Below are 19372 nucleotides of genomic sequence, written 5' to 3'. Positions count from 1 at the left end.
CTCAGACTTCACATCAGACCCCACAGAGGAGGTTTAGGAAGGCTCAGGGGTGAGGAATTTGGCATGAAAGGATGGAGAGGAGGCGACCATAAAAGGCTTTTTGGGGTGGTTTCATCTTCAGTAAACCACCAGGGTCAAGTGAACTCAGTCTTGGTTTTAATTTCTTTTGGTAAAGAATGACTTTTTTTTTACTTTTATTTTTTTAAAAGAGATCTTCCAAAGAACAAAGAGAAAATTTTCTTTCTAAAAATAGGAAAAAACTTATTCTGTCCTGCAAAATCCATGTGGGTCTATTAACCTTGTTATAAATCTACGATACATAATGAATTTTGTTGATCTTATTTTCTTGTAACGTTTTCTTATTTTATCATCCTAGAAAGTATTTTATTGTTATCCATTAGTTGTTTTGAACTATGCTAAAAAAAGATAAATTATATGAAAATGAAGGAACAATGGAATCACATGGAAGAATGTTACAATAAATGAACTATTATATAAGATTTGAGGTTTCTTATTGTATTGTCCGATCATTGGAGGAGTCTGAGATTTTACTCTACCTGCAAGTTACCGAGTTAGCTGACCACACTTGCACAGACGCTGGAGAAGACGTGATAAAGACTTCATTGCTCATAGTACAGCAGGCCCCATGAGCTGCATGTTTGCATTGGTCCCCTTTGTTCCTCAGGTCCTGTAGGGTCAATGTGGAGATGGGTCCAGGTGGGTGTTGCACATGCAGTGCATTTGTGTCACATGTGAGGAGCCCTGAGCTTATGCAACCCCTGATTTTATAAAGGGAGCTGCAGAAAATCCTACCCAACCTTTGTCGCAGACAGAGTCACTATCTCTATTTTCCAAATCTGTTCTCTGTACAAACATCCTTGAGCAGCTAGCACAAGGCATCATGCAATGCCATGGAGCAGTACCTTCCAACAAAATATTGTATTGTTATTCAAGAACAAGTTTTTAAATTTTTTATTAGTATTATTACATTTATTGAACTTAGATTGAAAATTCAGAATTTCTCATATGCTCTCTTGACAAAGAAAACTGACAGAAAGACATTTCATAGTTATTAGATGAATCAAAGGATGAATATAAAGAGACAGACAGTGGTGAGCTAGATAATAATGGTGATGGTGATATTGATTATATAAGCAAAAAGTCATGCGTTCTCAAATGAGAATATCCTATATGAATTTTTGCAAACTCAGGAATCAATAAATGAACAATATATTTCTGAGGACAAAGGGCAATTGAGTGCCCTCATCCAGTTAGGTATTCAACAAGCAGGGCTTCATTGTGTAATGTTTTGCCACAAGAACCTGAACTTATCCATTTTGCTTGAAAGAATGTTTGACAGTATTCTTCCATCTTTTATTATCTTTGCGCACCAAAATTAACTTCATGTGGCTTCTAAGTGAGCAAATGTTGAAATCAGATTGTATAAAAATGTGATGGGAAGGAAAAGATGTTACGGCAATGAAAAGTTTCATTGAATCGGTCATGCTTATAAATCTGAAAAATGAAAAAATTGTAATTATGTAGTAAAGAAGATGATGACCTTGTCAACTTAAACATATTAAGAGCTGTCACAATTTAGAAATACTGTGTTTTGAAGATGCAAGTCCAAGAAAAACAAATCAGAAGTTACAATAAACTAGAACACATTAGAAATAGATTTGAAGTCTGGAATCAGTGTTTCTACAATAAGATGGGTGTTTTCTGGGACTGTGAATGACAGTCATTCAGCAGGCCATTGCATTCATACCTTCAAAACCAGGAGAATGTGTAATATACTTAAATCCTCAGTAAAAGTTCTAATGAAGTGGTTTTTCACTATTTTCCTCTAAATTACTTATCAGCAACTAAAATAATTTTTTAAAAAAACTTCCATCCATTGGCCCAGAATAATAAATGGTGACCACACCACTAATTTTTTTTTAATATATTAAGGATTAAGCAAAAGCACATTGTCGTGTTACAGGATCTGGGAGCAAACTGCCATTCTGTATTCCCACCTTTCTGTTTGTTGTTTGTTGTTGGTTTGTGTTTGTTATACATGAAGTCCTTTGGTTCACACAGTGTGCAAGCTACAATTAACTCTGAGTGACAGGACTATAAATGTCATAGATCCAGTTTTCACTGTCATTAGGCATCTTGTTGGCATCTCCAGAAAGTTCTTTAAACCACTGAGTTTCCTCTAAGTTTAAGAGGGAGAGAGGGCGTATATACTTCAAGTAGGGTGCACCATGTCTTTGAGATAGCACCTGTGTCTTCATCCTCTTAGAAATAAGAGAGATCAAAGCTCTCACCTGTGGCCTCCAACTAAAGTTTGGTGGTGGGGGTGGAAACAGTATAAAATACTTAGATATTAGTCTTTCTAACTGATACTTCTCATGGGTATTTTGTCCTAGACTATCCCAAGAAAATGAGGGGAGCAGGAATCATCACATAATTTAATCTTTTTGTTGCAACTTCATTACTTCATCTAGAGTGTGTCCTAGAATTTACACACCCAGATTCACTTGACAGCATATGGGATTGTCCCCCAAGCAAATGGAAATTACCTGATTTTTCACGTTAGCAAGTTTTTTAAATATCACTGAATATATAAAGTTACTAGATGACTGAGAAGCAGTTATAGTACCAAATATAGTATTTGTTGAACAGCTATTATGTATTAACACCATAGATACAAACACAGTAAGGCATAGTTCCTATACTTAAAATTTCCCAAATGAATGGGGAAAGAGTCAGTTAATGAAAAATTGCAATATACATATCTCTTGCTGTGGCCCTAAGTATTTTCGTTAAGGAACCAAAAGAATATACTTGATCTAAATCTGGTCAGCATTTGCAGAATGAAGTCTGTTGTAGTGATGTTATAGTTTGATTTGCACATAGCAGGTGCTTTGTAAGTGCTTGTCGGATAAAGGAAAGACTGAATATCCTATGCAGTTTCTGTATAAGTGTGGTGTAGTCCTGCCCAGTTTCCAGAGTATTGCATGTTTTCTAGTTTTCATAATGTATTTTAAATGTCTGAAGTCATATGGTTTTGCCTACTTACTACTTATTTTCTTTAATGTGTCTAGTAAAGGCTACAGAACTTGTTCATTTCAGTTGAGATGTTAAAATGAAGTGTGGCAGGGAGTGGGGGCGGGGAACCTAAGTTCCAAATATCAGATTGCTTTGGCAAGACTAACTCCTTTTCGTACTAACCACCAGGGCACAAAGCTTCATTGTTGTCCAGCTGAATGAATGTGTGGCTTTCATTTATAAAAAAGAAAAAAAATAACCTTTCTAGCAATTGAAGTTTCAGGAAAACAATTGGTTGTGGCAAATGTCAGGTGAATTTGCTCACCGAATGGTACTGTCAGCTGGATTTTGCCCACTGGCTTTCATGGTCCATCTTTCACAGCCAGTGGCTACACATTTAGAAACTGACTTTAAATATCTATACAGTTAACCTCATATACTCACATGTCCCCTCTTACCCTTCTCTTTAGCCATTCAGGTTATACCTTAGCAGAACATGTCCAATATACTTCGAGTTCAACTTTAGTGAGCTATCTACCAAAATATATTGCTGTGACTTCAAATTATTGGTACTGGGAGCTAAGTATGGCCTGGCAGTGGGGATACCTTAAGAGATAGTTCAGGTGAATTTCTGATGGCTTTAAAGAATTCGGGAGAGTCACTGCTTTGGTGATAGTAGGCCAGGAAAATTCTTTGTACAAGGCCCAAAAAAGCGTTTCTAAGTGTTCAAAAAAGGATCAATTATGAAAGCCATCTTTAAAAGTATGGGCAGAGTTAATCTCAGTTATTTTTGAATGAAATCTCAAAGCCACGACAATGAAAATAAAATACTTTGCCTGATTTCTATTTAGATCTGATCTGCCTGTCACCAGAAATTCATCCATATGGAGGGATTAACCATTCACATGCTCTTTCAACGTCCACGTGCGGTGTGTGGAGTAATGGAAAATGATTAATTTGTTCTGTCATTCCCTTTGAGAATACAGGGCATCTCTTAAAAAGAAAATAGCCCTTTATTTTGGGAACAGAGAAGATTAATTATGTTCACCTCACCAAGGTGCTTTTAAGTAAATTAGCCTGGACCCTACCTCAGCCAGAACAGTTATAATTCCTTATCCGTGTTCCTTATCAGGACCCCCGTTCCCCGTTAGCTATGGAAGGGGCAAATGCGATCGCCTGCTGGAGTGTGTCCTGACACCTTGCGAGCAGGGCTTTGCAATGTTTGGGAAATGATGAGCACTTTCAGTGTCAGCCCTGTTTCTTGTGTCCCCATCATCTCATCCACAGGAAGCAGGCTGCTCTTCACATCACACGTTTCCGCTTTATCTTATCAGGTCCACACAAAGATTGTGTTGTCATCTGCCTCTCTTTAACTGTCTAGCCCATTTGACACAGTTTGACTGTCCCTCATTTTTCTTCCAGTTTTTTAAAATTATTATTTATTTAATTTTAAGTCTATTTGGAAACCTTCTCTGACTCTCCAAGAGAGTCCTTTTTTCAAATTCTACCTTCAAAAGTAACTTGTGCTATATTCTTCTTTTCACACTTCTAACTTCTAAGTGTGTCTTCATTGTTCTTTGGAGAAGGTTTTATTGGTAACACTAAAAATCTATTGTATGTAATACAAGTACTCAGGAGTGGAAATATACGAAAAAATATAGTCCAACTGCTAAGGAATTTGCTGTCCACTGAAAGGGGTGAGTAAACCTACAGAGCGGAAATGATTAGGCCTGTGATGAGAGACATGTTGTGGGTAGGAAGCACTGAGGATGGGCAACTCACCCAGACCTCGGGGGAGAAGTTTGCAGAACAGCAACTAGTGTTGTCATTGTGATCATTGCCAGTGTTCATTGCTGACTAGTGCCCCGCCCTCACTGAGTATATTACATAGTAATATACATGTAAAGTGTATATTAACACTTTACATATGTTAATATATTTGATCCTCACAATAACTCCTCACTATGGGTATTATTATCACTCCTCCTTATAGATGAGAAAACTGACTCCCACTGCAGAGAGCTCCAGGAATTTCTGTAGGGACACATAGCCAGTAGGTGACTAAATTAGGACTTCAGCTCAGGCTTACCTCGTCCAGAGCCTATGCCTCTAACTGTCATGTTGGAGGAGGCAGTGACCAAGCCAGGTCTTGCGGAAGGAGCATCAGTGAGCTGATGGCAGTGTGTCGAGGACATTTTGACAGATGGACCTTCATTTGCAAAGTCACGATGGCACAGAGCTTGAGGAGAGAAGCAACATTATGGAGTAACATTTATGGTAATAGAACCAAAATCTAGCAAGCCGTATTTAGAAGAGGGGAAAACTGTAAAATCTTAATATTTGTTTTGTTAGGACAGTTATAGGGTGAAAAAATAAGCAAGTTCTTTGTCTACTTTTGGAAGTTTCTGTTCTAAAAACACAAAATGAGAATATTTGGAGTTGGTCATTTGATGGGGCAAGCACCCGAGAAGACAAAAAATGTCTTTCCTCCTGTTTTTCTCATGCAATCATTAGCTTTGCAGAGTGAAGGTGTCTCCACCGCACCAGTGTTCTGGGATAAATATTAACACCTAGAATCCCATGCATGTTTTTGTCTTTATTTTACTTCCTCTCTATAAAATCATTTTCTACTGTCTGCCCAACTTTTGAAGCTTAAAAATCAGATTCGATCCTACTTTGGAAAGAAGCTAAAGCTACAGTGGGCTAAATCTAGAGCCCGAAGGGCCCTTAGACATCTTCAGACCCTACTTTCCTATTTTCCTCATTTGCAAACTGAAGCCCATGGGTTAAATGAGTTTCCCGGACTCATACAACTGAGATAGAACTTTGTATCTCTGGATTTCTAACCACTGATCTTATTCACTATGTCTTGCCGCCTGTCCTCAGACAGATATACCTATCTATTACAAATAAAAATCTTATCTAGTTAATATAAATAATCTAATGTTACACATGTTCTTATTATGTTTTGTGATAGTGTTTGGGGGTAAATCCAGAGTTTTGGCTGCGGCACCATTGGCCTTCTTGGGATTCAGTGTGTTCTCCCAATAAATGCCTCATGGAGCTCCACCCAGATGGCCCCTGTGAGGAAGGTCTGGGAGCTTCTGCTACTCAGCAGGCCCCCAGCCTGGGAGTGAGGTGCCTGTCTTATTTTCCATCAGGACTCCCCAACTTCCTTTGTTCTCTTGATTGGGGATGGGGGGTTAGGAATCTGCAGGAAATATTTGAGGAGTCCTTCTGGCTATAAATGCAAGCATGTCACTTTTCTGCTCAACACTGTCAGAAGACCTTCTGTCTCATTTAGAATTAAGTACAAAAACTTTTCTGTGGCCTAAAATGCTCTCTAGGATCTGGCCCCAGGCATCTCTGCTCTCATGTTATGCTCTTCCTCAGCTCAGTTGTAGAATATAGAGTAGGCGTTCAATAAATGTTTGCAGATTGAATAAATGAATGAAAGCATTTCCTTCGTTGAATGACTCGTTTGTTCATTCAAGAAGCAATGCATCCTTTATGGAGGCACTGTAATGAAGTGCCGGGGGACACTGGTGAGCAGCAAGACAGACATTTCCTACCCTCCTGATGCTTACCACCCAGTGTCAGCACAAACAATAATCAAACAACCACACAAACCAATGTAACATTAGTATTCTAATAAGTGTTACAAAGGGAAGGCTCATGGTGCAGTGGGAGAGCTTGTTTGACGTTTGCCTTCACTGAAGAAGTGATGAGAGATTGGAAAGACAATGAAAGTTAACCAACCACTTAAGATTTATACACTTCATTAGATGTAAATTTTACATTAAAAATAAATATTCAAATGGAGTTAATGATATGCACGGTAAGGTCTTTAGGGGACAGTGTACCAATGTATGCAAAAAATGAGTCAGCCTTGGCTGGTGTGGCTCAATGGATTGAGTGTTGACCTGCAAACCAAAAGGGTTGCCAGTTCGATTTCCGGTCAGGGCACATGTCTGGTTTGTGGGCCAGGTTCCCAGTAGGGGGTACAGAAGAGGCAACCACACACTGTTGTTTCTCTCCCTCTCTTTCTCCTTCCCTTCCCCTCAGTCTAAAAATAAATAAATAAAATCTTAAAAAAAAACAAAAAATAAGTTGATTAATGAATAGAAGTAGGGATAGATAGATGGATTCATGTGTGATAGAGCAAATATAAGAAAATATCGATAACAGAATCTAGGTGGTAGGTGTATGGGTGATCTCTATCAATTTTTTTCAGATTTGCTGTATGCTTGAAAATGCTCGTAATGTTGGGGAAGGGAGTTTTAACCAGATAAGGAGACTGGAGGGAGCATTCTCCGCTGAGGGTACAGTATGTACAAAAGTGATTCATATGCTATTACTCTTGTTATTTTTATGTTTTGGATGAGTCTGTAGAGCAACAGATATATTTCTAAATATTGGGTACAGTGCTAATTAAGTTTGCCTTGTTCACACTTTATACTCTGTTGACTAATTTTAATTAGCTCTAATTTTAAATTATCACTGACCTCCCCTTCTGTATTGATGGCCCCTCACAGAATCAGCATTTGTTTTTAAATACCTGCTGTTTGGAAAGTACTTGCCAGTTTTCAGTGCACTCTCACATCCATGGGTTCACTTGATAATGACAGCTATCCTGTGGGTGCGAAATAATGAAGACCATCACGATTTATCTTCATTCTGTGAATGAATGGTTGAATAAATGAATGAGGCTGAGGCTTGGGAGGGCAGGGAAAAGTGGTATACCCCAAACCACAAAATACAAGAAAGTGACATTACTGGAACTATGCCTATCCACAAGCAGGTGTGCTGATTTCCAGTTCAGCATACCTTCCACCTCACCACTGTTCCTCGGACAGCTTGAAAGGCATATCTGGGACCAGTAAATCCAAAAGCAGTTTCTTTACCTCCCACTTTCACAGAAACTGCTAAACTCAGTCTCTTCCAGGAAACCTTTGCTGATACTATTTGCCCATCATGAACAGGCAGTCACATTTTGGGGACAAATATCTTTAATTTTCTTTGTAAGTCTATTTTATTTTCAGTTTTAAGAAATTTCTGTGAGTGATTTTACGGGATTAGTTTATGGATCTCAAGACCCTCCTCTTTGCAGACCAGTTGCAAGGGCCTAACTCATTGTTCAGCGTGCAGAGATCACTCAGCTAGTCCTTGTTTTTCTTGTGTGTGGTTTTTCCTTTATGTCAGAGAGGCGGGAAAAATCTCATGGGGAAGAGATATGTTTCTTTATTCCCTCTCTATTCCTTTCTCCTTCAACTCATTCATTTTTATAAATCCCAAAATTAAACTAACAACAAGGTCACGGGTTGACTGGAACTTATAATTTGTTTATATCTAAAAGTAAGAAAGCAATAATCTGGAATGGCAGGTTCTATAGATTCATGTAGTTCATCATTTTAAAAAATTCTTATGAATAAGAGAAAATACCTAGAAAGCCTTTTTCATCCAAGTTTTCCAGTAAAGATATACTAATTATTCTCCAATTGTATACATTTTCACTTTTTAAAGGAGGCCTGCCACTTTTGATTAGAACAGTGTTGTATGAAGTCAAATAGAATTTGTTGACAAAAATTCTTTGGGATATTAGCTCAAATATAGTCACTGATGTCATTGCCACATTAACTGGTGTTTTTATTGAATGAGCCTCATGCACCTCTTACCCCAAGACACATGCAAACACCTCTAAGAGGGTGTCTGATCTTTAGGCCTCTCTCGGTGTGCACAGTGTAGAAATAGGAGGTTTTCCGCACACTCCAGGAAATCCACACACCTCCGAGCACAGGGGTGCTCTGGACAGAGGACCCTGCCGTCCTGTGCTCTGCTACTGTGCAGCTCGGCTCCAGCGAGCGCCTTCCACAGCCTGGATGGAAAGAAGGCCCCGGGAAGCCAGTACAGCTGTGCTGGATGCAGCCACCACAAGCGAAAAGTCAGACAGTCTGTCCTTTTTATGATCTCACCCTTCCTCTCCTTGAAACTTGTTTACTCAGGTCCTTTTACCATCTTTCAGCCATTTGTCAAAGGTTTGCAGTGGAGCCCTTTCCAAATGAAATAGAATTGCATTTTTGAACCCAAATAAGCTGCTCCATAACCTTGTTTATTTAATATCTGTGTAGTGCCAAAAATGCACACACTTACTTTAAAATAAAATAAAATTACAGACAGCATCTTCTTTATTTATCGCCTGAACCTCAAAACATGTGATTCCAATAGCACTCTAAGAAAATTGCAATTGTTGTATGTTAATAAGAAAATAAGCACATGCATTTTTGTAAAAAGAAGCGTATTTATTAAAATATTCCTATGGTTAAATTTGTTTCTTAAGCTTTCTCTACAGGAAACAAGAATCTAAGAACTGCAGTGAAACCCCATCCTTATTCCTAAGTGCTACTACTTACATTATCATGCTATCCCACTCAGTATCTCCGATCTTCTGAAACAAAGGGATGACTGAAGAAAAATGTTCTGTGGACTCAGTACAAAGTGCTCAGATCTACACAGTTTGGTGTACGCTGAAGATTTTGGGATAGTAAACTTTCTAGCTCATTCTTTGCCTTTTCAACAGACTTCTAAACACACATGTAGGTGCAAAAGCCACAGGGCCTAATAGACTGGATTTCTGAATGTCACTGTTGTTTCTGTCACTTGGTCTGGCCCTTGTTCTAGAGAAAATAAAGGCAACAGCAAATTTTGCTTTTGGGTTTTTAATAAAGAGGCCAAGAGTCGGAGGGTTAATTAGAACATGGTAACTCTGCCTTTGGCTTTATTCAGCCAAAATTTATTGAAGCCCCTCTTGTGGCCAGATAGTGTGCTATGCTAGTGCTAAATGTCACCAAAATAGAAGACGTTAGTATCATACAAGTCCGATCTCATGCTTCCTCTCACCAACACAAAGAGTATCCTAACCCCTTGTGTGCGTATATGCCTGAATGCATAGTCTGGAGGACAGATTCTTCAACACTGGCAAATCGAAATTCTTCCTGGGTTCATAAAACTTCTCTCCCAGAAATAAGTCTATCAAGGACATATCTCCAAAATTGTAGCTGCTAAGAGTTAATACCTAGAGAGGAATTAGGAATTGCATAAGGTACTCACTGTTACACCTTCTGATTGCTCTCCTTTTCATCTGGTGATTTACCACAAAAAATTATAAGAAAATTGCCACATTACAACAGAGAACTTGGATTCGCATCAGCATTTTGCTAACAGAAGACTGAGGAGGTTATTCAGTTGCTTCGTCTGTATAATGGGGATAACAATAGTATCTACATCACAGGGCAAAGTGGGGATGAAGAAATTTTTCAAAATTGAATGACATTTTTATGGCTTAGTTTTCATTATGCTGCTTAACAGTGTTAGGAACAATTGATCATTTGCTTTGCCGCCTCCCCCAGACCAGTGGGAGGTCAGCTCTTTAAGCCTCTGAGACAAACCAAGGATTATACACACCATCAGTCCTTTATGAAATAAGCCTTAATTGTGGATTATTCTTTGTTTTCAGACTTCATATAAAATTTAAGATCTTGTAACATTTTCAAAAGAGAAACAGTTTTTGACCCCTTAGTTCTTCTAGGAAATTGATTTAAGAATATTAAAGACAGGTTAAGCACCTTTCACTTGCTGGTATCATCATTAAATAAACTTGAGAAATTGTTCCCTTAATTCTAACAGTGGGGATTTGTCTATAAATTAATCAATTTAAAATATAAACAGTTTCCCTGACTCTAGGTGAGGTATTTTGTTCTTATGGCATCTCTAAATTCTAGCATGTTCCTTTTTTTAGACTACGCATCTGGTACTGGTTGTTGCCTCTCTAGTGCTTGAGGAAAAGCACTTGCTAGCTCTTGAGGAAAAGTCAGCTTGCTTCCCTTAGCATCATGCTCTCCAGGTCCTTCCTTACTGTCACAAAGGGTAAAATCTTCTTCCTTATTATGGCCAGGTAGTATTCTTCTGTGTAAATGTCCCATCAGAGAAAGACAAATACCATATGATTCCATTCATATGTGGAATCCAGTGAACAAACTAACAAGGAAAACAGGGACAGACTCAGGTGGAGAGCAGGATGACAGCTTGTGGGGGCAGGGAGAGTGAGCAGAAAGGGAAAAGCCCTTGTGGACAGGGACTGCAGTACGGTGATTACTGGGGAAAGGGGAATGTAAGGGGATCAAATGGTAATGGAAAAAGACAATAAAGATTAAATAAAAAATAAAACTTCAGTCAAAAAAAGTCAGCTTGCAATGACATGTAATGTGACAAGAGCCAATCTCACGTTTTAAAGAAAGAAAAGTTTGGGTATACTATTGACACTCTTGAATCTCTCTGCCCAAGTGGTGGTTGTAAGCACCCTTATATGCATACAGGGAGGGATGGACAGTCAGAAAATAAATGTGCCCCCAACATACCTCTTCATCATGAAATTATGAGACCTAAGATGCTTGAAGGCCCAGACTCCACTGCCCTCACTAGTTTGCCTCTTATTGTTGCAGATGGCCTAGAAGTCTTAGCATCTGTACGTGTAATTTCCTTAGAATAAATGCAGTTGGCTTTTTTCTTTGTGTAATTCTTACATCTTTTGCATATATATTCTTCCTCCTGTTAACTTAAAAGAATAGGAACTGCACTATCTGTGTGTTGTGAGTCTTTCTATGTTATCTAGATGTACATTTGATGTTAACTGACTGATGAGAATATAAGGGTGAAGAGAAAGGTATGTGCACCAGAGAGCATTTATGATGGTGAGGAAGATATTTAGAAATAACACATAAATTAGAATAAGTCACAACTAAAATTGGATGATAAGAAAGTATAAAAAGATATTAGTAAAGAGTGTAAAGTGTATAGATGTGAGTATATAGATATGCAAGTATATAGATATGAGAGTGGGAGTGAGGAGTAGAAAAATAACTGCATTTAAAAAGAAGGAGCCAACACATTTTTTATGATTCACTCAAAAAAGGGAGCCATTTGAATATGCATCCAAATGCATAATCAAATAGTCAAAATAAACTAGTATGTGAAACATGTAAGAAAAAAATGTCTCATGCAGCACTTGGTCGATTGAAAATTTTAAGCAAAACTATATACATAACATGTTAGATTTTACACTAGGGAAAGAGATTATTGCTTATGTAAATAACAAAGTGAGTTTAACGTATTTAACCCAGATTCAGAGGGTCACTTCTAAATGTGAAAAATTATAGGATAAAAAAGGGAAATATGGTTTTAAAACTACAAGTCTGTTGGAATCATTTTTTATAAAAACTGTATTCAAAGCATAACATTTTGCTTGAAAATCACCATGGCATTCATTTGTATTGTATTGTTTAAGGGCCAATATAATTCTTGAGGAAATTTATAACTTTACTATTTAAATGCATATAGCACATATGAACTACTTGCTGTCTTCAACCTCTGTGTTGCACCTGTATCGAGAAACATGCCATTTTGATGAATGTGTCCTACACATGAAGAAATTAAATGAAGCCCTTTACAGTGCGTGGTGGTGCAAGTGAGCACGTGTGGGTAAAAAAGTGTAACAAGAGTGTGAATCAGCCAGTGTGCTGCAAGAAGCACACTGGGTCCTGCAAGAATTTTTAAAGCATGCAGTTCCTTACTATTTAGTAAGGGGCGCTGGCCTCTTTTCCCGTGGATTGTCAAATAAACAATATGACAACAGTCAACACAACAGTAGCCGTCCAGTATGAATGAATCAAAATTATTTTTGTCAGATTGGCAAAAAATATATATTTTTAGCATGCTGCAGAATTTTAGTAATTAGTTTATGTGTGCCATGATAGGCAAAAGGTTGAAACTCACTGGTATAAATGTTCACCAGAAGGGGCAAAATACTGGGTCCTTTAAATGGAACTTGGAAAGGAAGACTTTGTGAACTTGAAAAAAAAGCACATATGACTTCCAACTTCAAAATAGTGAACTAAGGGTGTTGCTGCTCTTCTCTCAAAGATTAACATTAGAAAAATAAGAATATGGAGAAATAGAAACACTGATTTATAAGTTGACAACTAGAAGACATGTATAACTTAAAGTTGACGAACATTAAAAGAAAAATGGTCAAATGACTCAGAACAGAGAAGGTGGAAACCAGGTACCTGCCCATGGGACAGCAATGGAGAGCTAGTCTCATCGATGCGGAATTTCACAGAGGCTTTTGAATGGGACGTACTAATTCCTGCAGAAGGAGAGGGTGGAAATGAGTACACTGAAAGTGTCTGCAAGGAGGAGTTACACCCTCAGCTCTGCCTCCACCCTGGTCCCCACACAAACCCTGTGGAGACATAGGAATATCCTCTGGAGCAACTTTGGATTGGACATGAAGACAGAGAACAGCACTGGAGTGAAAAAAGGATTTAAAATAGGAAGATTAAGTGAAAGTGGTTATACCAAATGATGAGAACACCAGTTCCTAACCTCCTCTAGTTCCAGAAAAACTGAACTTCCCTTAAAGGGGAAAAAAACTTTCATATACTCCTAATTTGGAGCCTCCATCCTACTCCCCCAGAAAAAAAGCCAGTGACCGACCATCTGATGAGTCCACATTTAATTACGTAAATCTCAGGCATTATTTGCAATAATTAATGCTGTGCTGTGGATTGGTGTTAAACTGTCCCTGAAACCTCATGGCTTAATGCAATAGAGGTTATCTCCTTCATATGAAGCCCAATACAATCAGTGATCCTCTTCTGTCTTACAGCCATGCCATCTAGAGCATGAGCCTCCACAGTCCTTACCGTAGAGACTAGGATGGAAGAGCCTGGCGCACTTAGCTGTCTCATCCCAGAAGTGACGCATGTCATTTGCAGTCGAAGTGTAGTGTTCATAACTGTTCACCTGGGGGATGTGGGAGAGCACGTGGAACATTGTGTGGTCACTAACTCTCTACAACAATGTGCCAAGTTATGTCCAGGTTCTCGTGAGACTCTTCACTTCCTTCTCACGCACCAGCCATGGGGTTGGTCATCTATTTCATTGAATAGTTATGACTCGCTTCAAGTTTAAAAGCTAATACCTGTTGCCTGCCTGTTATGTACATGTGGTGCAGTCCCCAGTCTCAGGATTATTCTAACATTTAAACTCCTAGTTCACATTGGCTTTGAAATAATGTTTAGAAGATCATTTCCTCATAGTGTTTATACTGGTAGGTGTAAATCAGTGACCAGCTAATCAAAAGACTGTGTGAGCAATTGATTCATATAATTAACAGTATCTAGTATTCTTGTTGTAAATATTTAATTTCAGATATTTCTCCCAAGTCTTGAAAACTGTTCTCTTTTCCTTTTTAACTAAAATGATCGTTGAGAACTTTTTTCTTTATTATAATGGCAACATGTGAGGATCTCTGATATGCTTCACAGATAAATAACTGCAAATTCGCCTATTTCTTGGTATTACCTTGTGGCTTATCTTTGATATTCATTGAAGCAGTTTTGCAAATGAATATTAATATGAAATGCTCTATAGAAAGTTTCATAGAATATCAGTTGATAGCACTTGTCGTGGAAGAGTTTTTATTTCTGAGTCAGTCTTGCAAATGAGTCTCATATACTTTGTAAAGGGAAATCATTCTTCTGATTTAGAAAGTTATATTTATCCTAGAAGTACTACTGTATGTGTTCTTATTTGATTCAAGTCTACAGCTTGAACTGCTCATACCAGTGGTACAACTGAATTTTAGTAGCTGGGTTCCGAGAGTATTGATAAACTGTTTATAATGTTTGGTTGCCTAATGTGTTCTTTCCCAGAGCACCCGAGTGGCCTTGGACCATCTGGAGTCAGTGCCCGAGAAACTGAGCCTGCTAGAAGACTTCAAAGGCTTCCGAGTGAGAAAGAGTTGGCTTGTCTCTTTCAGTGTCTTCATCTTAGTGAGAACACTTGACACTTTGACATCTTCCTGATGTGCAAAGAAAAGTGTAGGGGGGAAGGGAAGACCAAAAAACATGGGGGACTTCTAACATTCCATGTTGTCAGAGTTTATTGACATCTGTGATGTCAGGATGGAAAATAATGGAGCTTACATGTTAGCACGATATAGGAAAATAGAGGCTTTTATTCTACTGCTAGGAGGTCATATGGCCTTCTAAAGCTTTAACTATGGTTTAGAAATACCTAAGAATTAAAAGAAGTTGCACAATGTATCGAAAAACTTATTTGATAAACAATTTCAATTTCTGAATGATCTTCTTTTAATTACAAATTTCCAGAGTATTGTTTGCTTTAGAGAGATGACAGTGCACAGGCTATCTCTATACTGATGTGTAAATTGAAATCCACTCAGAGTGTTAGATTTTATATCCCATGCCAATGATTGATAGAACTCAAACCACAGAGCATTTCATTAAAAATCCAATTAATATATGTGTGGCTTTACCTAGTATAATATTTCAAAGTTCCTCACAGAGAGAAAAAGATGCAAAGCAAATAACCCTGCCACCCAGTTCTGTCAGACAAGGTCCAGGCCAAGAGCATCCTCACATACCCGCTTAGGGATGCATGTGCAGTGGACAATGTTAGAGATTTCTAATGTCTTCACCCTGTATGGCTGAAGTGAACAATGGTGAAAATTCACTTGAAAAGCTTTTAACCTCTTGTTTCACACTGTCTTTAAAATATAACTCATGTTATATTCTGTTTAAATGTACTATATTATTTGAGGATATATGAATAGGAAATACAGTTCGATTGTGCCCTGTTGTTTTATTGCAGGCACTGGTGTGATGGGTCTCCCCACATCCGTACTGGCCTACCTTTCACAAAGCGTATTTCGGTATTTCATTCACTAAACACTTTTGGGTGGCATCAAGGGTTGAGATGACACATCCAGAAATCTAGACTGTCACAAAGACGACAAAAGCAAGTGCTTAAAGTTTTGGTTCTTTTTCATGACTTGATTATATACTTACAGTCTAAAACCCTGCCCAAGTATTATGAAACCAGTGTCCGAGAAGATGTGATTTTTACCCACCCTTATTACCCGATGTGGACAGCGGGCACTGTGTTACGCCCATATCCTTTCTACCTTTTTCTCTGTAGCAATCACAAGTCACCTACATGAAGGAAGGGCGGACAAGAGAGGGCATTGGAAACAGGTGGCATGTGTCACTGATGCCTGTGACAGATGCCTGTGTTACACCAGCATAAAAATACAAAGTTTAATCTTTGGTGACAGTTCACTTTTTCCCCAGTGGTCCACATAGAACAGAATATTCATAAGTACAATTTAAAAGTTCTGTCTTCTACTATTATCAAAGGGTTTTTTAATTATTTTTATCATATAGGCTAGTGAATATACACAAGTCTAGATTATATATACATATATTAACATCTGAAGATGCCTATATAGTGAAATTTTGGGGAGGAATATTTTTCAAACTTCATAATTGTACTTTCCAATATTGGTGATGAAAATTGAAACTTTTCACTGTAAAATGGAAAGGAGTTTGTTAGCAAGTATTATGCACTGCTACATGGCAGGCACTGAGTACACAACGTCACATTACATTTTTTGAGGGTCTCCCTGTCCCCCATCTTACAGCTGAGGGCACTGAAGCTTGGACTGTGTAAATTAGTTGGAACTGGGATGTAATTCTCGGTATTAACAACAAAGCTCATCCGCTTTGCCCTCTTGCCTCTAGCTTGAAGCCCAGTCTATATGTACTGTAAAGCCATCTATGCGGTTAAAAAGAGCTTGTTTAATAAATTTAATTAGAACTAGATGTAGCCTTAAATAAAGATACATAAGACCTTCAGATCATTAGATGTAGATTGTTGTAGATTATAATTTTCAAACTTCTAAAACTTTCTAGACATCAGTGTTCTGTGAACAAGAGTCCAAAGAGCTAGGTTCTAATCTGCGCTCGTGCGCCAGACAAAATCACTCACGTCTCAGTGGATATTCTTCATCCATAAGATGAGGAGCTTGAGTAACTTGATCTGTATGCTCCTACTTCATGCTGGAGTCACCAGCAGTTACCTCATATAACACTGTAGTCTCTGACTCTAAGTGTGAATATGAACCACATCCTATTTCTATAGTCTTGACTTGATTGTTCTTTAAATGTGTCATACTCTCTCTCATGTTTTTAAGCCCATTTTAGAAGAAGTGGTTCAGCTCTACAATCCCATGTTTCAATGTCCACCACAAATTGCCTAGCCTTGGACAGCTCATTCTTTGCTTCCCAGGCACCATAGCTTTTCTTACGGAAAAAATGAGAACTTTGGAATTTTAATATTTCTTGTTTGGGACTATTTGGGGAACTAAATGCCATGGATGATTTTTCTTACACGTGAAAATCAGTTGCCCTCATTCTAATTTTCTAATTTCTCTCTAATTCATAAGGTTAATGTCTAAATAAATGGCTGTAGTGACTGCTGTGTTTTATCCTGTTGTCCCAAAATGAAGGAAAGGAAGGAAGGGAGGGAGGGAGGCAGGGAGGCCCACCAGCCCTGGGAATTTTTGCTTTTTAAATTCTTCATTACCAGAATATTTTATGCTTTTAAGGTTAGATGAGATATCCTAAGATTAAAAGAATCTATGTGCTATGATATTTAAAAAGTAAAATGTTGTTTAAGAATTAGTGAAGAAAAAGGGCTCTAGTTTTAAAGGTAACCGTTTTTATGCCAAGTACGAGGACAGTACACACATCCAAAGGTGGCATGATGTCATTAATGACCATCTTCAGACAATGTACTTGAAACATTTTCCACTTAACTAAAGGGTGTCGATCATTTCAGATGATCAAGGGACTAGTTATAAAAAGAGTGCAAATAACCAATGTGGCCCCCTGTTTTATTTTTATGGTATCATCCAAAGTGACCATTTCCTTTTTATCCTTTTAGGGACAAATGATTCCCCTAAGTATCTCTCTAAACTTCTGTAATTATTTATTTTCTACATACCAATACTTTCTCATTCTAACTTCACATACTGAGCTTTCTTTCATCTAGCAGCTCAGACACTTCGTTGTTTTTCCAGGATTCCCACAGCTTGTCCGAGAGAATTGATGGGAGATATTCCAAATACAGAGGCCACAGAGAGTCTCTTCGGCAGCACCGAGATGACCCCAAGTACAGAATCAGAAGCTTCAAAGTAAGGTCCATTACATACACCTCAGCCTTTGGGCACTATTCATGTTTATGGCTGCAACCTTTCAGCAGCTCCTTCAGGGTTCGTGCAAGAGTACCTGTAAAGGAAAAGATTCTATTTGATGCATGAAATAGATTTTCCATTTTGTGGGAGTAGAGAACCGAAAGATAGTGCTTTCAATTTTTACATGGGAACTAATCTTCACTTTTATGCTATTGTTGCCTGGTATGTCATTTGTCCATGGGAATTTATGTTGTTTAAGAAATCCCAGACCCAGAAACCCTTAGTCTCCTGGTTGGTCAAAGGCTAAGTGTGGATGGTTGCTGTCGTTCGTGCAGAAGTGCAGCTGCTCTCAGTGCTGAAGCCCCCGGTAGGTAAAGTAGGTGTAGTACTTTGTAAACTACGATCTTGGCATTTACAATCATTTGTCAGTCTTTTCCTGAGGATATGGACTCCGTACTACTACTGAAGCTGCTGATTCATTAGGGCAGAACCAGCATATAGGACTGGAAAGATTTGACCATGTTGACAAAAAGTCCACCATTCCCTAGAGTCTCCTCAAGACCCACCTGGGCTGTGGGTGATTTTAGAACCATTTGACTCTCAACAGTGATTAGCAAGAACAGGGTTTCTCGTCCTTGGCATGATTGACATTTGAGTCAGAGAACTCTGTTGTAGAGGCTGTCCCATGCACTGCAGGATATGTAGCAGCAGCCCCAGAGTGCACTCGCTAGATGCCAATGGCATCCCCCACCCCAAGCTGCAGCATCAAACACTGTCTCCAGACCCTGCCACATGGCCCCTGGAGGGTGACACTGACCCCCATTGAGAACACTGACCTGGAGGGAATCCATCTACATTTGAATGTAGGCTTCGAGTCAATTTAGGGGGAAAAAAAAGCTAAAGGCTCTTTGGCCTTTTTTATATTCTTACAGACTTAAGTATGTATGAATACTCATTACACTGTATATGTTTACTTATTATAGCCAAATGTAATTACTTCTAAGAAGCTTCTGTCTCCTCTGAATGTAATATGATAGAATACACAGTAGATACAAAAACAGTGTTCCTTTCTATATTTCTCCCTAGTGTGCTTAAAATGAGCACTCCGTTTCCTCAGTCCCCCAAAACTTAACACTGTTATGCCATATTACTGATGCCCTTATTGTGAAGAGGGAATCCTGTGACTTTCTACCATTTTACTTTTGTGTTTTTACAGATTGG

General features: G+C 38.4%; 1 protein-coding gene across 7 annotated transcripts in view; it reads left to right on the top strand.

Moving 5' to 3' along the window:
• The window catches only part of CEP128 (centrosomal protein 128), a 433346-nt gene that overhangs the window by 387767 nt on the left and 26207 nt on the right, over positions 1–19372 (top strand). For 6 of the 7 annotated variants that reach the window (XM_036012776.1, XM_036012791.1, XM_036012780.1 and 3 more), the window contains 2 exons: positions 14808–14885; positions 18038–18151. In XM_036012776.1, the coding sequence (XP_035868669.1) occupies positions 14808–14885; positions 18038–18151 (192 nt within the window). Of the gene's footprint in view, positions 1–7270; positions 7535–14807; positions 14886–18037; positions 18152–19372 lie in introns of those variants that run through there. The other variant, XM_036012795.1, reaches the window with a different exon arrangement.

The sequence above is a fragment of the Phyllostomus discolor genome, chromosome 1 (assembly GCF_004126475.2).
Source record: "Phyllostomus discolor isolate MPI-MPIP mPhyDis1 chromosome 1, mPhyDis1.pri.v3, whole genome shotgun sequence".
Classification (NCBI taxonomy): domain Eukaryota; kingdom Metazoa; phylum Chordata; class Mammalia; order Chiroptera; family Phyllostomidae; genus Phyllostomus; species Phyllostomus discolor.
This window is presented reverse-complemented; position numbering and strand designations above follow the sequence as displayed.